General features: G+C 43.2%; 2 protein-coding genes across 3 annotated transcripts in view; both read right to left on the bottom strand.

Moving 5' to 3' along the window:
* The window catches only part of LOC130388621 (enhancer of mRNA-decapping protein 4-like), a 28415-nt gene extending 13103 nt beyond the window's left edge, over positions 1-15312 (bottom strand). The window contains 25 exon segments of the mRNA XM_056598038.1: positions 251-394; positions 771-918; positions 1434-1476; positions 1572-1638; positions 1641-1717; positions 2590-2691; positions 2811-3041; positions 3122-3417; positions 3585-3720; positions 4030-4109; positions 4323-4504; positions 4757-4848; positions 4966-5032; positions 5201-5381; positions 6872-6971; positions 7140-7235; positions 7326-7409; positions 7549-7661; positions 7906-8010; positions 8118-8265; positions 8660-8846; positions 9384-9483; positions 10971-11082; positions 13971-14133; positions 15092-15312. Coding sequence (XP_056454013.1) covers positions 251-394; positions 771-918; positions 1434-1476; positions 1572-1638; positions 1641-1717; positions 2590-2691; positions 2811-3041; positions 3122-3417; positions 3585-3720; positions 4030-4109; positions 4323-4504; positions 4757-4848; positions 4966-5032; positions 5201-5381; positions 6872-6971; positions 7140-7235; positions 7326-7409; positions 7549-7661; positions 7906-8010; positions 8118-8265; positions 8660-8846; positions 9384-9483; positions 10971-11082; positions 13971-14133; positions 15092-15179 — 3142 coding nt within the window. The 5' untranslated portion in view covers positions 15180-15312.
* A 382-nt stretch (positions 15313-15694) lies between these two features.
* Positions 15695-19659, bottom strand: LOC130388634 (nuclear transport factor 2). 2 transcript variants are annotated; one of them, XM_056598055.1, is made up of 5 exons: positions 19279-19528; positions 18137-18258; positions 17167-17238; positions 16850-16948; positions 15695-16521 (listed from the first exon to the last, which is right to left on the bottom strand). In XM_056598055.1, the coding sequence occupies exons 2-5, from the start codon at positions 18233-18235 to the stop codon at positions 16408-16410; spliced, it is 384 nt and encodes a 127-aa protein (XP_056454030.1). In that variant the 5' UTR covers positions 18236-18258; positions 19279-19528; the 3' UTR covers positions 15695-16407. The 2 variants fall into 2 exon arrangements, with proteins under 2 accessions (XP_056454030.1, XP_056454029.1); XM_056598054.1 differs by lacking the exon at positions 19279-19528 and adding an exon at positions 19555-19659 and having other exon boundaries at positions 15696-16521.
* Between the last annotated feature and the right edge of the window lie 2207 nt (positions 19660-21866).

Here is a 21866-nt window from a genome sequence, read left to right as displayed (position 1 = left end):
CGATGTAACAACGCATGCTAAATTCAAATATCTGTTTAACAGACGACGGACGGCTTCAAAAAAACAAGATGCTGAACATGCCAAATTGCATAAGTGGATGTTTATTTTGCATGCATCCCCACGGAAAACTACAAAAGTGAAAAACTGATTTAATGATTAGGAAACAATAAATAAAACAATACATGTGAATAATTAAGCACTTTGTAATGATTGAAATAAAGGCCGTTGATGCTGTGGTGTGATCTCTTACTCGGCGGGACGGTCTTCTTCATCTCCTCCCTCAGCACCCGGTCCATTCTATTGGTCAGGGAGGAGCTGAGGGCGTGGCTGAGCTGCTGGTTGAGCTGCTCCTGGCGGCCCTGGCTCTCTGCCAGCATGCGATCCAGCCTGCGTTCTAAGGCCACACAGTCAAGGATCATCACCGCCCACTGGACAGCTTGTGTTGGCACGGCAACACGCCCTTTGGCATATGCAGTGCTGCATAATACACAATGGGACTAGTGCCCCGGCAATATATATACATTAGGAGAACTTGGAGAAAACAATATTAAACTCTTGCCTCTTGAAGATGGCAAGGATATTTTGCGTTTGATGAGGAAAATATAGCAAAGTGGCCTGACAAAGAGATGGATCACTGAAAATCATACATGAAAGATTTTCTTTGTGGGATTGACGCTCCAAGGACATATTTGATCCAGTGCCATTGACGTATGAAGGTCTCTTCCACCTTAACGTTTAATTATATATTTTGGTAATAGTATGAAAGATACGCTCTTGTTCTTGGTGAACGGCCATGACGTGCTCCACGTGGGCAGTGACGGAGCTCTGCATGTTGTCCATGTGTCCACGCAGGTCCGCTATCTCCCTCTGTTGGCTACGCAGCAGAAGCAGCAACTCCTCCTGCAGCTCGACATTCATCTGCAGGCACAGAGGCATAAGGGACACCTTGAAATGGAAATCCCCCTTCTACCTTGACGGCGCCTATCCTCTGAACTAGTCAGCAGTTTAGAAAGTTTGAGTGATCCTCATGACACACAAATGACTGAGTGGATGTGTATGGCATTCTAATATTGAATCATTCTATACTTTGCAACCCTGAAGAATTGATAATTTTCCTAGAGGAAACCAAAGAGGTGTCACTATTGTAAGTCTAAGCTTGAATGATCAATAGATTTATCTCCTAGTCCAATATTTATTCATGGTATGTCACCTCATATCTGCACAGTAAAGATGTTACTTCAAGTCGTCAAGTTTCAAACATGTGGTGGATATTGAGTTGCCCGATGTAGAGATACAATACTTAGTTGGGGCGAAGAAATCGGGAGAGAATAATTTATATCTTTCTGTATTGGGAATAACATTTGACAGAATGCGCGTGAGGCTATTGAACTATCGCACACATGCCAAGCAAAAGATCAGATGGAAGCACATACCTGACCAGGGTCCATCTTGACCGGCCTGGACTGGCAAGACTCCCTGTAGGGCGACACACCAGAGAGTATTTCAATCAACAGCCAAGAACACCATCATCGTTGAGCAAACGACGCATCATCCTGAGCTGCAGTACGGACCCTTCATCCTTCTTGATCTTCCTCTTGAGTTTGGGGGAGCCCCGCGGGGAGGTCTTCCACTCCTTCGCGGGAGCCTGTGGGACGAGCGAGCGCCGCCGCAGTTCCCCGAGGAGGAGGCCAGGCTGGCCACCTCGTCGTCATGGTCACTGGCAGGGAAAAGAGATGCAAACCGTGAGGCCAGGTGGAAGACTGTGGGGCTAGTTGGTCCCTGCATGGACAGGTGGAGGACAGTGGGGCTAGTTGGTCCCTGCATGGACAGGTGGAGGACTGTGGGGCTAGATGGTCCCTGCATGGACAGATGGAGGACTGTGGGGCTAGTTGGTCCCTGCATGGACAGGTGGAGGACTGTGGGGCTAGATGGTCCCTGCATGGACAGATGGAGGACTGTGGGGCTAGTTAGTCCCTGCATGGACAGCGTGGGACGGACCGAGCCCAGGGCCCCGGGGAGACGAGCCGAGTCGTTAGAATCACCTGGTCCAGGTAGTTTTCCGCCAACCACGTTGATAGAGCAAATACTGTAGTTTTAGAGGAACTACAGAGGAAAACATTGTATGCATTGCATGCAGAAGGAGCATGCTTTGCATGTTGCACCACCATAGCCATGATTCATTGGGCTTGTTTCTTCCTGTACTGCAAACTTCCCTATTGGTGCAGAGCCTTGAAGATTTTTCCCCATCGACCAAGAGCTGGTCAAACAAGATTCTCTATGGGTGATTCAGCCCTAGTAATGACCATTCACTTTTGGACATGGACCCTCAGCAAAATGCTATAATCGGGTACAATGCATATCTTCTCATTAGGGCTTCTGCCTTTTTGTACATGTACAAATTAACTTAACTAAAGTAAAATAAACCTGAACAAATGCAAGCAATTGCATCCAGGCAGAACTAGTAACAATAGCTTCCCATGTAGGTAGTGTGGCTGATAACACCACACTACATGTCCTCCTATCATGGACTGTCTGTGATGCTATATCGGACATGCTACGACCAGACCAGACTGAGGGAAGGGGGTGTACCTCTGCTCAGCACTGGCGTCCTGGCTGTCATTCTGTGTCAGCTGATAGGGGCGTCTATGGTAGGGGGAGTTCATGTGCCGGTCCTTCAGCTCTTCTCTGGAACTAGGCGAGTAGAGACGGAAAGCACTGAGCCAGAGCATTGCCACGTGTCTGAACACACCTCTACCCATTTGTGTTCCTCTGATAACACCTTGGTTGTGTGTGCGTCTATACACACTCACCAGTCGCCCAGTCCGTTGTCCCTCAGGTTGTTCCTGGTTTCCCGGGTGATATCAGGGGCTGCGGGCCAGGGTGTGTGGCTCACACTGCCGTCTGACGAGCCGCCGCCCGCCCCCGCATTCTCTTGGGACAAGGCGTTCTCCAGCAGAGAGGGGGTGATGCTGAGAAGGGTTTCCCCCTCTACGGCCCCGCCCACAGAGGCTGCTCCGCCGCCACGCTCCAGCGGCAACAGGCTGTGTGTCGAGGTCCAAACTATTAGTTACATCCGGCAGGACTCCCGAGCCGAGGCAACACATCAGCAGTGACTCCTCACCTGTTGATGCTGGGTCCGCGGGGCGAGGTCAGGAGGTGCAGCGCGTTGGCAGCGGAGGCCATGCTGTCGGCCTGCAGGGCGGCCATGGGCAGGGGCTCTGGGATGGAGACCAGGCCGCGCTGAAGGGGCAGGGTCTGGGAGGCGATCTCGGGCATGTCCTGGGACATGGCGGTCGAGGCCGAGGAGATGACGTCTGGGGAACGGGCTCTGGTCGGAGAGGCCTGGTGGGGCAGGAGGTGGGCGTCGAGGACCTGGGCCCCGTCCAGAGAGAGGGGCCCGCTGACGCCCGCCAGGATCTGAGGGGAGAAGGGGGGGGGGGCTTATTCAGGGGATTGATCCACTCATGGGACTAGTTTTCTTGTTAGTAACGGAAGCTGCGCATCGCATGGTTTTAATCAACCCAAGAACGCTGTCCCATTAGGGGGTGATGAACCACAAATGTGAGAGTAGGGAGCCATCCTACCGGCAGGCTCTCCAGTCCAGGGAGCAGGATGGAGGAAGCCCTTGGGCTTCCAGTGGAGGTGGAAAGGGCCAGGCTGCTGCTGGTGTTGTTGTTGTTCTCCGTTCTAATGGGGCTCTGACCCACATCGTCTAGAGCTCTGCAGAACCAAGAAAACCTCAAGCTCTTAATGCATGACCCACCGTTAAAACCTGAGTGGTGGGCATGAGTGGGCAGGAATACTTTCTTCTATCAAGCAGCCACAGCTATAGGTTGGCCTAAAATTGGCACTTGATGCCCTCCCAGCCATTAGGGACATCTTGATTTTCTTATGTCAAAAGACGACACGTATGATAAGCATCCTTCAAGTGAAAATTTTAATAGAGACTAAACATCTCATTCGATTTTGTCGTCTTTCCAGATTTGAGTTACCATTTTTGCTTATCAACACTAATGATGAAGGACTTGCCTGCTTGTAGAGTCTGAGTTGCTGCTGATGGCGGTCACAATAGTGAGGCTGCTAGCACTGCTCCCAGGCGAGGCCGGGACCTGGTGGAGACAACAGTCAGTTATGCTGCCTTGAGATGGACACCGGCAGAATCAGAGGGTTGTGGGAGCAATGCAATGAAAATAATTGCAATTTATTGTCAATAATATATACACCCGTTTTTCCGGGATTCAAAAAATAAATAAAGCAGAGGAACTGGGATTAATAGAGGAAATGGCACCCTTCTTCTTTAGGTTACTGCAGGTTGTTCCTACCGAAGTGCTGGGGGTCATGAAGGCATCAGGGGTCATTAACTTGGGCATGGCCACGTTAGCTGCATCTGACATGGACAGGAAGTCGGTGGGAGCCGGGAGCGATTGAATCTTCCTCAGGTCACTTTCTGAGCCACTGCTCGAGTCCTTGTCTGAGCTCTGGTCAGTCAAGTGGTCTGAGGATCCTGCAGGGGGCAGAGTGGTAGAAGCTGGGATTAGACTTGTACCGAGAGAGCAGTACGACTCTTACTGAGTCGTACTGCACTCTCCATCTACGAGCCGGTGAGAGCCGTAAGTAGGGCTCTGATTTATAACTCCTCCAAAGTCCAAAATCGTCTGCAATGTTCCCATTGATAGATTTCAACCCTTAATGCGGAATAGACAGTCTAATATCACCTCATAAACATAATTGTAAAAGTGTCTCAAACACAACTTACCAAAACCATCGTTGGATTCAGAATGGGGCAAGAAGAGGGCTGGGTTAGAACCCATCCTTGGTTGGAACCAGATCTGGACGTCCTGTAAAGACCTGTACAAATTCGGAAAACATTAGAAAGTTGAATGGTAGGACGGATTATTTGTATTAAATTCTTTTTTGCAGAAGGTTTGACCTTCACATTTGGTTAACTCATTAGAAATGACTCACTTGGTGTGAACACAAAAGAGCTTTATCTGAATCCCAGACTTGGATTCTGTGGTTCCCTGGTTACCCTCTAGGAAACAAAAAATACAAATGAACATAATGCAGCCGATTCATTTAGTCACACGTTGAACATGGATTCTGGTTAAGGAATTGGGTACAGCTAAATGGCAGGACAATGCGTGAACATTGATCCCTGTTCACTTCAAGGTATTGACTGAGCGTGTTAGAGCGCGTGTACCAGTGGTCATGCTCTCGCTCTCCTCCTCTGCCGGGAGGACCTCGGTGTGTCTCTGTCGGCTCGGTGTGACGTCATGCACCCCGAAGCTCAGCACGGGGTGAGTGAGCAGGAACTCTGACACGGCCGTGAAGCTGGCCCGGCCCTTCTCCTGGTCCTGGTGGAGCTCCATCACGTACAGCACCTGGTGGAGGGGAGGGATGCATGCGGTGGCTTGGTGAAAACACCCCCGCTAGGATGAGGGAGGAAGGACACTCTCCAACATTCACATCAGTGCCCAATATGAATTTGGTTGTGGGTTTCTCTAATTGTATCTGAATGTTTTGCCTACAAGAACAGGGTGAATACTTGTACTAAACACACAGCTATATTCTGATAGCTTGCTATTCCAGTGTTCCCCCTATAATTGTGGCGGACCGGGCATGCCAATGAGGGCCGCTGCCAAAAAGGAAATGCAGTAAATAATAACAGCATTAAAAAAATATATGCAATAACAATATTGCAGTGTTGTCTTGACGCGATGCCAGTAACATTGCTAACAGAGTCCCTTAAATGACTGCGGAGTGAAAGCACGACTCAGCCTTTATAGCCCAGTTAAGCAGAGCTTCTGTGCCGTCCCTTCACCAACATATCTGATGCATTTAAGAGAAATTAAAGTGGAGTTTTACTTTTGAATCCAATAGTTAGCTGCTCGCGGATGAAAGGGATCATGATAAGTGGGTGTGTTTTGGTACATTGGTTATCCTGTTCAATAACTAAACTAGACTATGACCCTTTTCATAGAAGGCTCGTATCCAAAACAAATCTGTTGCGATACAACTGCATACCTTCAAGTTATCAAAAACAACCTATCTTCACCCACCACACTGCAAGTAAACATTGATTTATAGCGCCGACCGCCAATGAGATGAATGATAAATACATATAACAGATTCCGATAATTACACGACCATCAAATTAATTATTGTGAAATCACAACCAACAATCACGTTCAATGTAGAAGGATCTTTCACCGCGAGTCGTGAGTCAGTGTTCTCCATAAGCACACACAACGCGGCTCGTTATATTAAAGCAGTCGAGAATTGGCGTTAATATAATATCCTTGAGTGCCTAATATTTACTTAGCAAGTAAGAAATGCTTATTGGTAGTACGCCCTCTAGTGGGCAGAAGGTTTAATAGTTCATTGACAATGCGTAAGCGTTTGTATACAGTATAAAAGTACAAATTAAGTCTTAATTATGGGCACATTTTGAGCATTAACAATCCGAATATAATTAAAATATAAAAAATAATAAGGAATGAAATTCGAATGGGATTATAGAAGAAGCTTGACAGCTCTATTATGTTGATGCGCTATGTTTTGCAAAGTTCATATTTACTTCTTGTTATACCAATTGAACAAACATTCAAAAGCCAATATAAATTGCAGACCGCCGGCTGCCATATTCTGACCGAAGCAGATCGCCCAATGTGTCATCCCATGTGCCCCCTCTGTTGAGGTTATTTTTGGTATGACAAAAGATTTTAAGGGAAACACTTTATACGGTTGCCTTACGATCACTTTGAGGCAAGGGGAATTATCCTTTAATACTAGTTTTGATAGAAGAGAGGGCACACAAAGAGGTGTACAAATGAAGGGTTCATGGGGGCACAATCAACAGCGTCTGACTGACCTTCCTCTGAACGTCTGTGAGAATGAGAAAACTGGCCGACAGGTCCAGACTGGCTTTCAGGCTTGGCATAACCGTGGAGTTAAACGGGTCAGGGGAAAACCTGTAAAACAGTCACACAGGAAATGAAGCATAAATAACCAATATATCAGTGCTAATAGAACCAGGTTCATGTCAAATACTTTCAGGAATATAAAACTATCAAAAGGTTTCACAGGAAACCTCTATAGTAATGGGTGAGCGCAGACAAAAGGCCAGGGGGAGCAACTACCTAATGGTCTGTAAGCAGGTCCAGGACACCGTGCACCACATCTTCAGCTCCTGGTTCTGATCCGCGCCCGTTATCAGGAACCGCCAAAACGGTACACTGCAAAGAGGAAAGACGTTTGAGAGAAGTTAAGAGAGGCGCTGGAACAAGGACCAAGGGTAGAACATCTCCCCAGAGGCGGGTCCTCACTCCGGGTCCTGCTTCTTGTGGTTGTCGCAGAAGAGCAGGCAGGAGACGGGCCGGCCGCTGTGAGGCAGCCACTCGTGGAGACACCTGTGGGACATGGAGTTCCAACAAACAGAGCATTAAACAGCTAACAGGGACAGGTAGTGGGGCGATCACCCTTTGACCTTAATATCTGATGACAAATATCAAGTCAAATGGTGGGGTTTTGGGTTGTGTTCTCGCCTACCTGGGTTGGTTTTGCCCACCCTCTATGTAGATCTGCCAGAACTTGACGTAGCCGTCGTGGCTGGCTGTGGCCAGCACAGTTCCGTCAGGGGACAGGGCACCTTCGCTGACGCGCTGGAGGAACACAAACCAGAAAATAAATGTACACAGCTGAGATTTGGTTTCAATTCCATGAATTAATCTAATTAAAAATCATGATTTTCTAAATAATAGAAGCGTTAGATGCAACACAGAAAGGTAATTAAGTAATTATTATTAATTATAATAATTTCACGTACCACGAATGTTGGGATAAACAGGAAATATAAGAAATATCACAGGGAGGAGGCTCTAGGGAGGAGCGCAGCCTTTATTCTACCTCAGTGTGTCCCTTGACAACGATGAGGCCATCCTTTAGTTCCGAGTCGTCCACAGGCCAGCTGGCGTTGTTGGCACGCAACACATCGAGGTCCCACACCTCAGCCTGGAGGGACGGGACAGGATCCATTCATAACTTATTCTCAGAGAGGCAAAAGATGAGTAGGGACTGTATTAACATGGAAAGGATTGTGAAAGACAATGAACTCTGACCCTGTCTTCGTGTAGAAGGGCCAGTGTCTGGTTGGTGTCCTCCTGGTTCTCCTCGTTGTCCTCCAGGATGAAGGGGCACCAGATGAGGCGACGGTGGGAGTTAAGGGGGGTGTCGTCTGGCCTCCTAATGTGGACCACCACTTGATCACTGCGGGTTGGGCGTGGGTTAAGGAAGCTTAGGGACAGGGGGAAGAGGCGCCTACAACAGCCAACTGTACGGTCAGTGGGATGCTCAGACTACATAATAAAACCTTTGTAACAACCTCGGAATAAAATAAACCATGACCATGGAACAGGCAAAGAGTCCCTTTATAATCTCACATTAAATGGGTGCATCATTTACGTAAACAGGCTATTAGCTAACCTCGGTCGGTTAGCTACAGTACCATTTGACTCCATACATTTGTCTTCTATAGGAAGCTAAATAAAAGTAAATGTGTTACTCTACTGAACCCTATTGGTTCATGGATAAAAGGATTTGATAACTCCCATGTTAAATTGTTTTACTTCAAGTAATATAACTTTTCACCATGAAGGGATACAGTATTTTGCCGCTGGTGCAGGTGAGCTGCCAGATCACGAGGTTGCCAGCCTCATCCACACAGCCTAGGAGAGGGGAGTCGAGGTGGGCGAACCCCAGGTCCGTCACAGCCCCGGTGAAGCCTTTAAGCAGGGAGCGATCGCTGGATCCCAGGCTCAGCACGCGGATCATTGCATGGTTGTTGGCTCCTGGAAAAGGACAAAAAAAACAGAACATTTTGAGGAAAGGTTGAAACTCAGGCAATTATGACAGAGAGAGATACCACTTGTTTCAAGTTGCATTATATCCAAGATCTGAACACCGCAAAGTAATTACAATACATAAGAATACAGTTCTTATTTAACCTACATTTAATTTGCAACACAGCCAACTATCATCTGAGCATACATTCCAGATTGTAAATGCATGTATAATTATGGATGGTCGACAAATTATGTTGTTAAACAAAACTAGAAGGTAGATAAGGTGGTAGGCTAAAATATGTGACTTATCTAGCAAAATCTGATCACCTACAAAACAAGTCTTCTAGCTGTGTGCATACTATGATAGCGAGACAAGAGAAATTGACAATATACCCTCTCTGTAGCTAGTAGCAATGTGGTATTGAAGTACTTTGCTAGCCATCTATTCTAACCTAAACATGCAAACCAGGTTGAAAATGTTGAGCTGCGGCTTCAGACATAACTAGAATGTTGCACATACATGTTACTCTTGGGTAATCTCACCTCTGATGGCATACGCCAGAAAGGAGTTTGAGACAGCGATCAGGTTTCCATAGAAATACTTGTGCTCCCAATCGTATTTGGCAACTGGCTGGATCTTCACCTGCAGAAATCAGTAATAAACAATTCAAATCAAGACTCCAACAGAAGACTGTATTAATGAAATCCTGGCCAACGTTGAGCTTTAAGGTTAATACAATAAGTCCTTGTCATATAAAAGTGCTGTGGAATTGTTGCAGGAATCGAAGCAGGAATTGTGTGTGGACTGAGGAAACTGAGGAAAACAGACTTTGGTCTGTTTGAGGGGAGAATTTACTTGGACTCAAGTCCCAAGTTTTATGTAAATGCAGGAGGGTGGAATATTCTTAGTAGGGCAGTTTACTCAAATTAAAATATAATTATCATTTTCAGAGCCCCGAGTCAACTTGAATTAGCACAGTTGAACAATCATGTATAAAAAATGTTTATGCCTTATAACCATTGAATAAAAAGCAAAATTATTTAAGCAACATTCTTCACTCTGATACATTTCAGGTTCAAATGAGAACCTGAAAAATGATAGAATGAGATAGAAAAACAAAAAAGCAAAATGATATGCCAAGAAAAGTTGTCCCTTGCATAACAATCTTACACAAAACAGTCAGACGAACTGTAAATCGGAAAGATGTTTATAAACTGGCTGGATTACATTCGGCTAGTATGCAATGATCCGCAGAGATCAACATATTTCACAGTTGCTGATAACAGCATGATTGCTATTTAGAAATACATTTTCAGCTGGGGACCCAAGAAGAAGGAAAAAGTACATTTATTTTAACTAGGGGGGATATAAGAAAGCTCATAGAAAGTCTGGCCTGGACATTTACGAGCAGGAAGCTCTAAGAGGATGTCTAATTTTCTCTAAGTTACTGAAAGACAGAACAGATCGTATTCTGGAAAAAAAAAAACATTGATAAAGATGCATATGGATTCTTTCTTTCCATGTTGGTCCAGGCTCAAGTTACTATCCGCCCAGATTATTTATAACCTATATCATGTTGGGAGTGGGGGGGGAGCTGAGGAGTAGCTTTTGTCTCGTCTGAGTCTCATTTGAAGATGTTTTGGGAAGTCCAGCGTTTTATGCGGTATATACAGCTAAGTAATGCAGCTAATTTCCTAGTTTCAGAGGGTTTGAAGACAGGCACAGCTGGGTATCCTAGCTACTAGGAGCTATTGTGATGACGGATAAGATGTCCCAAGGGTAGCCTACAGTGTATGGTTAACAAGGAACAGCTCAAAAGATGGATCCTTGTTGTATTCCATAACCCCATTTTACTAATCAGTTGGTTGCAATGTGTTACCTCAACAGATGATGGCCCTAATTCACCTTGGAATGTACCTCCGTTTTCGACAAATATTATGGTTTGATTTAGCTCGTCTGTCACCTTAATTTGCTTCCTTAAACGGTTGCCATAGGGGGATGTAAAGCAAAATGGGCATAATGATGGATGAATAAATGATTTATTTATTTATTTTTAACTAGCATATTGGGTGTCAACCTAGACAAATCTAAGTCAGGTACAGTCCTAGTAATTGCAGTATCCGTCTTACCTTGTTGCTTCCCCGAGCCTTGCTGTCGATGCTAGAATCTCGGCTAGCCACAATCTCCACATTGTTGGAGACAAATGAGATGCAAGTGGACCCATCATCACCAGACAGGCAGCTTAAGTAGAAACAAAGACGTAATACAAATATATTCAAATTAAACATAGATATACATGAGCCCCTTTAAAATGTCAATAGTCTTGTCTCAGTGCAGATTGCAGAATTGATTCTTGTGCAAATATAATGAGCAAATATCGTTTAATTTACAGATTACAGCTGTTTTAATTAATCATGGACATCTTAACTTATTACAAATTGCTATGTCTCTAACTTAATGTGTTATGATGCTATTCAGGCTGATAAAGATCACCTTTGAGACGTTTGTGCTCCTTGTTATGAGTGTTGTTGCAAAGCGAGTCACACTATTGTAATCATGTTTCTTATTTAGGCGAGTGCTGCATGCAGCGCTCAACTATTGTTGTTCTTAGGATTTCTTCTGTCTTTATTATTCAAAACATTTTGCGACCCTAGTCCTTCCAATTTTTGACCCTATTAAAATATTCATATTAGCTTGATATCACTCACTACTGCTTTTCCAACAAAAATAATTTAGTTTTTTAAATTTCCAACTTTTAAAACAATGGGTCAATTGGAGGACGGTGAAGGCATCCGCCCATTCTCTGACACTAAATACTTCAGACTTCGTGTTTTTGAGCCTATTGCCGCTTTTCCACCGCACATGTAGCTCGACTCGACACGACACGACTCGACACGACTCGACACGGTAGCAGCGCGGGTGCTTTTCCACCGCAAATAGTACCTCCGGGACGTGGGCGGGGTCGTCTGCGCGAAAGGGCCGTGACGTATTTTTGTACGCGACGCAAACAACACCTACGTAACCCACACATGGACAGAACCCACATAACAACAATGGAGAACATCGATGCGATGGTATTCGTGTTCGTATTATTAGCTGGCATGTTGAAGAAGTGGAATATGTTGGCTGCGGCGCTACTATGGCTGTTCTATCGTTACCAGCATGGTTGCCATGTCGCTCTCGTGACTTCGTCACACTCTCTGGCCAATCAGTGGCCGGCCGTCTGCCGACGTCACCTTTTAGCATCGGCTCAGCCGCTTGGAACCTAGAGCGAGGCGGTACTAGAAAAAGCAGCCACTTGAGGTACTAGATCGCGGTGGAAACGCAAAAAAGGCGAGCTGAGTCGAGTCGAGTCGTGTCGAGCTGGTACCATGCAGTGGAAAAGCGGCATATGGCTACGTTTACATGATGACGGTCTGAACAGAAGACGCAAAAGTGGCGTTGCGTCCTCACTTTTTATTCCGTGTTTAGACAAGCGTTTTCGGGGAGGAAATCTGCGTGCATACGGTGACGCAAAAGTGTGTGCAATTCGATTGGGTATGCATGCCAGGCAGCTAGGTGGTGCTGTGATACACCATCACACAACACTGCCATGTCTGAGTGCATGCGTAGAATCTTCCTTCTTCTCTTATCTGCACTACAAAACCAAAACATAATTACAGATCCTTCTCTGTTCAGTAATACTATCTGTACATATCCTGTACAATTCGTGGAAAGACTCCTGTGAGTTTATTAGAGCTGCAAGAGCAGCTTGACGGTCTGACGCATGGATATAATCCAACATGTTTGTTTAGTTCCCTGTACTGGCGCATGTATGCGACGTAAACGCGTACGCGACGTGAGCAGATCTGAGCAGAGTTTTGCGTCTTGGCAGTGTAGACGGAAACGCTACGGCGGAGAGTATTCAAGTTTTCCACTCCGGAGGGTGGATTCAGATTTTTGCGTTTTTAAGCCCCAAAAACGCTGTCACCGTTTAAACGAAAGGCACTTCCGATAAAATATTTTGTCGTTTTTACCCGCACGCGTGCTAGTGTAAACGGGGCCTATGGTACCTTTTATTTTTTCAAAGGATTATGCAAAGATAATGCAAATTGGTAGCTTGTGTGAACTTGCTGACCGAGCAAAAATAGCGTGCTACGAATTACAATAACCGCATAAAATATGATACAGAGGCTTAAGATAGAGGAACTCCATCCAATATTAATAATGACAGAGAAAAATATTTTTAAGAAGTCAATGAGTAAACATAGGTTTATTTGTCTCAACAGCAAAACAGGCTATCTGGAGTCTTTTCATTTCAATCTAGAGCAGCTGTTTGGCAATTTAAAAGTTTGTTTGTTTGTATGTATTGATTGATGTGACTGTATGCAACACAAGGATTCAAATCAAAACAGTCTAGACCTTGCCAGATCTAGATCTTAAAGAACCAATGAACCCACTGTTTCAGCTGGAATTTGAACAATTAAAAAAAGCTTGTGTTGAGTTTTAGGAACGAGAGGGGCGTGTAAACCCCATGGTTACCATCAACGCCAACTTTGTGTTACTTCTTTAATACTGTCGTTGTCGTTGAGCATCATAATTAGCGATGTTGCATATGAAATGTGCCACGCATCGTAGCGATAAACTTAAGGTGTCCGGGAAGCCTAACCCTCGCTCGGGCGCAGACATTAAATTAACCACTGCTCAGACGGAACTTCACCATCCACAAACACTATGGCGTTAAACTATACGTTTCCGAAGAACTCAGCATTCTCTCGAATGCTGAATTAAGCTGCTGCCCAGACAGAGCTCCACATGTCTAGATTCACGCCAGCGCCTCTTGGTTATGATGTCTCAGTGCCTAGGCAGGCAGACGTCACGAAAAGAACGGCAAATTCCAGATATAATAGCATACGGCTCGTATATTTACTATTATAGTAAATTTATAATAGTAAATAGTATTTACAAGTTATTAAGCATGAGTTTTGGTATTTAATTGAAGGCAATGCTAGTGGTACAAAGGTCTTCAAAACCCAAGTATGTGCAGATGTATTCCTCAACTTATCCTGTTGATGTGAACATCGCTTACTTCCCGTGTAGGATTTATCTGACTTAAGAAATTGGGCATCAACATTAATAAAACTCCTTACATTATCTGAGTCTCTCGAGCATTGTTGCTGTCAGCTGCACAGGGTCCAATATTGTCAACCATGGTTGACCGGTCTCCACTTCCTAGAAGACCTGCTGCTCCCAGCAGTCCATTCAGATCCCCATTGAAAGATGTCTTTCTTGGGCCGTCAACCGATGCAACATCTGAGAGGGAAAAATATACCCAAAGTCAAAGTCAGAATAGCAATTATATAAATGTGAGTGTCTGTTTATTAGGTTTCAGATCTGTTATGTCAAAAACGAATAGAACATTCTAACATTTTTGATGTCCACAGTCACACTCCCACTTCTTTACTAGTTTTTCTTTGCAGAACGGTTTACAATATCTGTTAAATGGGACAGTTCAAAACATTCCTTCAACTCTTCCAAATAACGTTACAACATCCAAGAGCAAGGAGTAATGGACGCCTATAACAACGCTGTGTTAAAGCCGTTTTTTTCCTTGGAATGTAATCATTTCATATTGACGTTGATACGCAATTTTTAACAATTTATGCACAGTTGAAGGTTCGTTAATCTGGAGAAAATTGCACAATTGGTGATACTATAATGTTTTAAATGAACAATGAAATGCATCAATGTATCAGACACACTCGGCGGCTTGAGTATGAGCCCTCATGCAACAAGCGTTAGATTGTAAAGAAAATATATATAACTTAGCTAAATAACATATTGCATTCATCCTACACAACTATTAAAAATGTATTTCACTAGCAAAGAAGTTCCTCAACGCCCGACGTAGTTTCGGTTTCACACGTACAACATTAAGTGCTACGGTTAAGTAACTTCACCTGGCTGCCTGAATGGCAATTAATCTATGAAACCTTGTCAGCCGCGTACACGCTACTTTGGGCCACCCCGTTATCTATCTCTGTATTCAACTACTTTGAAATATAGTTTCTTTAGTGTCCAGGCAGCTTGTTCACATCAAATGAGGAGGCGGCTAATGTTCTCATGCTACCGCTAACTGTTGTAGCGTTAGCAAGTCGTTGTTAAACCAATGCAGAAACCTAACCAAAGGCTAGCAATGTAGCCAGCTAGCTAGCATCTTATTAGCTTACGCGGCCTAGAACGCGTAGCGCTTTTCATTCTGCCACCTTACCGGCGCTGATCACTGGGCGGTCAAGTTTGAGGATGTCCCGAAGATGCTGGGTAGCACCCTCAATGTCTATGTTGGAATTAGAAGCCATGGGTCAGGGAAGGGGAAACTGGGTTAGTTTAGGGGAGAAAATTGTTTGGTGATTTGTGCGATGCTGTCAGTGCTCAATCCGTTCACCCCGAGCAACCGTCTAAACTTCCGCTGCACTGAACGTCTTCCGAAAACCCCATGCATCAATTGGTTCCGACTTGGTTCATCGGTCTACAGACTGTCGACCCCATGAGTTCCACATGCAAATCGTTTGGTAATTACAACGTTAACCATGTGAACATGAAATAGATGCAGTTGCATGCATACTGTTAGTGATTCGTTGTATTATTGGCGTACTTATATTGAATAATTAATTAGAAACAAGTTCAGTACAACGGACCAAGACTGCTGCATGTATAAAACAGAAGCCCTTCATCACACCTTCATCACCAGACTTACCTAAATAATGTTTTACCATTTTGGGTAAGATAAGGGGATAAAAAAGATATATCAAACTATTGAATTGTATAGCAGGCCCATTTAAAATAGTTTTACTCCATGGAAAAGACACATCCCCACAACATTACGAAATAGTCCAGATTTTATTGTATGACATGGCTGTGATATTCATCTTACTCTAAGCGAGTATCAAAGCAAAAGACAAAGTGGGGTCAAGTTTCATTATTCTTTGGATAGCTTAATCAAAGCCTGACAACATGAATCATGGCAAATGTATCCATCTTTAAGAAGATAAGGGTTAGTTATAGAACCTACTTAGATGCGTGAAAATGCACACAACTTACCTAAAATGAACCCAAAAGATGTGTGAACTGAAGAGTAGCGTCTCTTAAAATCATCACAGATCATCATCAATCAACAGCTCTTTAGCAGAATCAAGTGAAAAACAGCTTAGTAGGAACAGAGTAGAATTTAACCAAGTCATTGAATGGCGTCATTAAGCTAGCAAATGTCTTTCTGCTCTGGCTTGACGGTAGATAATGTAATGAGGGCTTCCAGCGTCATGCAGATCAGTGGAGGGGCAGACAGCGGTATCTGATTTTTCAGCCAGCTCCCAAAGAAATTCTACTTGATGAGGTGGTTAAAAAATGTCCACCAGCAAGTTCTGTGATTGACATCAGGAATCCGGGTGTTTGTCAAACAGGACTGAATAAGATGGAGGGAGGGAGGGAAGAGTTACCCCTCGATTCTCCTCCCCCCCTTCGCTCCTCTGTGCCTCCCATACCTTGAGAGGGCACTCGTACCCACTCGTCAGGGGTGAGTGATGCCCTTTAGCCAAAGTTGTGGAGCGCCAGCCTAAACATGTCATTGGTGCACACCCATGCATCATTAATATTTTTCAGGATAAAACTCTGGTGAAATCCCATGATGGGGTCATCATCTGCCTGTGAACAAATACACAGGCAAGCAAGTTAACATCAACATCTTACAGGATTTGCTTTAAAATATACGCAAATTGGCTATTTGAATATCTTCTTTGTGAAATAAAAAATATGTTGATCAATAATATGGCAGTGGACATTTGCAAAAAGTCCATTTTAATTTCACTGTAAATATATTCTTTGCCAAAAATATTGCATACAAATGTATAATACAACCTCAATATCAAAGACTGACAACAAATGCTTAAGGACTAGTTTCAACCTGAGAAAGAGTACTTATGAACCATGAAACCGGGCTGTTGGTGAGCATCATGCTCAATGTGTTGCTCACCTTTAGCTGCCCTACAACCATACTGAGGATACAGCAGTCTGGGGTAGGCTGATGGTCCTGTGCTGTTATACTGTGGGCTATTTTTGTGAAGGGCAGGCTCTAAAGAACATAAGAATCGGGGTTGGAACACAAAATATAATGTTAATCTGAAACAACAAGACTAATGAATAGTAATGGTTGGATGTTGCAAAAGTGATACCTACATTAAAATAGCAGATGCATAAAATCATGTTTATTTTTTTTTCTGCTTATTATCAATCACCCTTTGCCCTGCCATACCTATAATATAAACACTTGACATATAAAAAAAAGCTCACTGAGAGTTTCTCAACAATTGCTCTTTTTCCCTGGAACTGCTGTCCCTCCCACGTAAGGCATGATGCATCAATCTGGAGGGAACGGAGGTGAAATAGAAAGAAAGAAAACACAAGTAAGACAACATTAGAAGTGTATCACACAAGGTTCATATCCGCCTTTTCAGCACCAGAACAATTATTTCAGAGGATGTGCTTTAACAATCAGGAGAGAGCAGAAAACACATCTAGAGCCTTTGCCATATAGACATAGAGCATCTTCAAGAAGACTATACCTTACAGGTCATGTATAATATGTAATGTCTCAACCAAAATAATAATAAAATACGTAGTTTGATGACGTTGTGAAGTAGGCGGTTTGTTTTCTTCACCACCATTGCCAGTGAATATATACGACAGACTCACTCAGAAATTATGTTCAAGGACAAAACAACGTTATATTACACACTAGCTTGGTGACTGGAATGAGAGACGTTTCATAGTAGCACAAGCTATCAGCTTATGCTGTAGCATAAACTAAACTTATATTGAAATATCATATCAATAAATTAGGTCTCTAATGGATTATTGTTTCCCAGGAATTTAGGGGAGGAAGGGGATTTGATACCATTGACAGGCAACCAAATGTTGCCCTTCTGTGGTTGAATAAAACCGAAGATTTCTTTGTTTGAGCATTGTTTGAAACATTGGGGATAATAAATGTACACCACTCAACATTATACATCTAGTCGTATTTAGAATTTGAAGATGCAATATATTATACCTTTCAGTATAGCAACCTGTGTCTGTATTAATATGTATCAACATAATTTTAGGAGGATCATTTGTGAAATAGATGGAAACCTTAAGATAAACAACATGTTTTTTGTGATGAGAATGTTGATTCGTCAAGTGGCTGAAAAGGACAACCGAGAAGCAAATCAGAAGAATACTTAATGGGTAAAAAAATATATTGATCGTTTTCAAAACTCACATATATTGATCCGAGTTGCGTTCTGTCAGTGTCAAAAAGTTGGTAGTAGTGTTGCACAAAGCTTGATCCTATCTGTTCCCATAGAGGTTTCTCCCCCATCCTGAATCAACCTGCAGCCGGCACTGGACAGACACAGGGAAATCAGGTGAAGGTTTCTCCTGAGCAGATCTTTTCTTTTTGTTTTATAAGGTATAGGCATAATAAAAAAAAACATTGTGATCAACAATGTAAACAATATATCTTTACATTTGAACAATAACATAGATTTCAACAAAATCAACAACACTTTTGTAAAACGTATAATGTAATGCATGGCAAATAATACATGCATATGTTATTGTATGGTATTGTAATATGTATGTGTTATTGTTTACATCACTGGGGGTGTAAATTAGGATAATAACTGGTAATAAATAGGAAATACTGACTGGTAATTTTTAAGAAAAGATTGGCAGGTTCTGTTGATATAATAAATTCAGCCAACTTTCAAAATACATTGTAACGTATGCCCTCTCTGGAATTTTGAAAGGGGGTGCGGTCGCAAGAAAATCCATGGTATACAACTCACAACAGCAGGGTAACACTGACGCAACACAATCAAAAGTGCTGTAGACTAAGGAAAGTGCGATTGTGCATCCTAGTAGTGGATATTGTATTCACAATACATTGGCTTCTGTTTGCGTTATTCGCCCAGGCGTGCAAGCATGAGCATATTGAGTTACGCGGGCCTTCTTTGGTCCGTTTGGTGACACAGCTAATGACAGTGACATGTTACACCGTGTGTGAGCCATGGGGGCTACAAATAAACCATGGGGTCAGGTTTTTTCAGTTCCACGCGCTGATCTTGATATTATCGACAAAACAAAAGCTCAGGCAAGTCATCAACAAACCCGCATAAGTTACTGATAAAATCCGAGGGGGAATCAAGCCAGTCACTACGGAAAGATTAAAAGTCATTGACATCTCGTTATTACTAGCGTATTTGCTAGCTCGTTTGCTAACATTGACCAGATCAAGAGCGTTTCCAGAGGTCCCAATCAACCCATTGACAAAACATATAGCACGAATAGCTACAGACTCCACGGGCCTGACAACCATTTCGGACACGAGTTAATTGCGATATTTGTATTGCTAGTATATACTTTTTCCACGGAGTTCTAAAAATATCCTGTGTGCTCAGTGTTTATGTGTCCCCCTCCACTGTGCCTCTTCTTCGCTGACTCTCCTCCGGGCCCGTGCTCACTGTCCAGTCCGCTGCAGGTACCACACATAGGCGTGACCGACTGGTACCGGTGCACCCGGACTATGCCTTTCTGCTGGCTCCCGTTTGTTAAATGGTCGTACGAAACATTAGACATTTTATTTGCATTATATATCCATTCATTGTTCATATGAGGGTTTAAATCGAAGGAACTTACCGTAAACCAACACCGCTCAGCCGCCCGTGTATAGCGATTACAGTCCAGTGTGTCTACTCTGCTACGACCGTCTACGACAGACGCACGCCGAGAATCGTAATCCGCCCAAAGAATCATGGCCGTTTGAGTCAAAAATATGTTGCCATTAGTAGTTTAAAACGGTGAATTGTTTATGCAAAAAAATGAACGTCCCGCTTTATTTTACGGTTAAAATAGTAGCAAATACAGATTCAAATACTAGATTCGACATATGTGCAAACATGTTTGACAGCAGCTGGTTCGATGTAGGTTCACCAAGCGTCATATACAATCCACAACACATCCAAAACACATAAGACACTAATTTAATTTATATGTAGGCCTACATTTCAAATTCTGGTGATGGAAGACATGCAATACATATTAATAACAAGGTGCAACATCAAGTACCCAGATGTTAATAATTTATTAGGAAAATATGTTCTAGGTATGAAAGGTTATTATCCTCTCTAAAATTGTCTGCCAAGGCTGGTCCGCGGTCCAAAACATAGACTGTATCTGTGTCCTGGAGGGAGAGGGCAAGCCCTGGTGGTCCCACCGCCTGCTTGTGGATCTGTGGACGCCTACTGAACGCTTACTGCATTAGTAGTATATAGCCAGCATTCATATAGGTCTATATATACATATATATATAATACATTTAAAAAAATTACAGCCTACGACCCCATGTTTGCTTTGTCATAGCTCATCAGTAGGCCTACTACATAGGATCACCTGGAACACACGCTTTGACCAGATGTGGTCAGACAAGAACGTGTTACTTTACAGCTGGGATCAAGAGCATCTGCATTCTCAGCGCACACGTTTCGAAACTGCCAACAGCTAATATAGCACAAGGCGCAGGAATATAATGCCAATAATCAGGGCATTATGTATCGCCTGTTTGACCTTCTTTCAACCACGTTTAAAATTGTCGTCATCTTGTGGTGGCAATATGAACTACAGTCAAATGAGGAAATCCCCTGGAGAGTGTCCAGAGTTTTATCTTTTGAGTGGAAACTTCAATCAGCTATTCTCAGTGTGTCAGGTCTGCTTCCACCTCAGATCCATGTAGTATATTACAGGAGACTTACTTATTGAAGCATACTTAAATATTTCTGTACTGACCTCCACATTTAAAGTGATCGGCGGTTCTTGGGGGGGGGGGGGGCAGCAGGGGCCAATGCCCCCGTAAAACTGAGCTCGTACCCCCCAGTGGCCCCCACTCCAAACTTTTTTTTTTACCTCCGTCCGGACGGGTGGTCGATTGCTTGCGATGGTGTGGCACTGACGCACAAGGTGGAACTTGAGATTTAGAATATATCATACTGACTTTATTGCTGTTGTTGATGTATGAGTGGTTTGATGTCAGTGAAGGAAACCCAAAATGTTGTAATATTGACAATTGCCTTAACCAATGAAACATTTGAAATGTATAATATTGACAATTGCTGTAACTGAAGGAAACACTTAATACTATGCTACTGAAATAAATGTTGTAGCGGGAAAAAGCCAATTATTGTATATTGTGTTTTTGGATGCCGTTACTTACTAAACTAAATATTTTGCGTCCCGGATTCAATGTGCCCCTCCAACAAAACAATTGGCCCCAGTCTGCCCCCCCCATGAAATTTGGTCTAGAACCGCCCCTGGTAGTGATCAAGGTCAAGGTGTTAAGATTGGTGGGCACTGCATTCATACTGCAAAGCCTTACCTCATTCATATTACAACATAGCCTTACACTAACAAACTCACTAAATAAAGTAAAAAGAAACAGACCAACGTGGGTTCTGGGTCCTTCAACGAAAGAGAAGTTAAAATTGAAGTTCCAGTTTATTTAGGTTATAGCACACTTGAAAAATGACAGTTGATAGACAAGGTACTGAACAATCAATAAGAGATGCCGGCTACACAATCAAAGTAAGACATTGAAAGAAGGCATTGAGAGAAAAGTTTAAAACATGCATCAGCATTTCCTATGCTACCACAACTTATTGGATAGCCTACTTGTATTGGTGTGTGGCAGTGTGTGACATTATTATAGAAGTCTAGGACAGTAACGTGAATAAATTAATACACCCTCATTTGTGAACCAATTTCAAAATCAGGTAATCAAAAACAGGGTAACTCTATTAATTCTAGCAAACCTTTACTAAAATAATTGAACAATTCACAATTATTATTTTTTTAAAGGATGGTTGAAAATATGAACAGATATTAATTAAAGAAGGAAGCCCTTTAACAATTTACATATTAGTAAGCTCATCTCCATCATAACAGACATATACATTTTT

Source organism: Gadus chalcogrammus, chromosome 9 (assembly GCF_026213295.1).
Source record: "Gadus chalcogrammus isolate NIFS_2021 chromosome 9, NIFS_Gcha_1.0, whole genome shotgun sequence".
Lineage (NCBI taxonomy): Eukaryota > Metazoa > Chordata > Actinopteri > Gadiformes > Gadidae > Gadus > Gadus chalcogrammus.
This window is presented reverse-complemented; position numbering and strand designations above follow the sequence as displayed.

Excerpts from the sequence above, each read along its gene's own strand:
- LOC130388634 (XM_056598054.1), bottom strand. The coding sequence starts at position 18,235 with ATGGGGGAGAAACCTCTATGGGAACAGATAGGATCAAGCTTTGTGCAA. Across the intron at positions 16,949-17,166 it reads CAATTGTTGAGAAACTCTCA|AGCCTGCCCTTCACAAAAAT; the intron begins GTGAGCTTTTTT and ends TATGTTCTTTAG. Across the intron at positions 16,522-16,849 it reads TGGTTGTAGGGCAGCTAAAG|GCAGATGATGACCCCATCAT; the intron begins GTGAGCAACACA and ends ATTTGTTCACAG.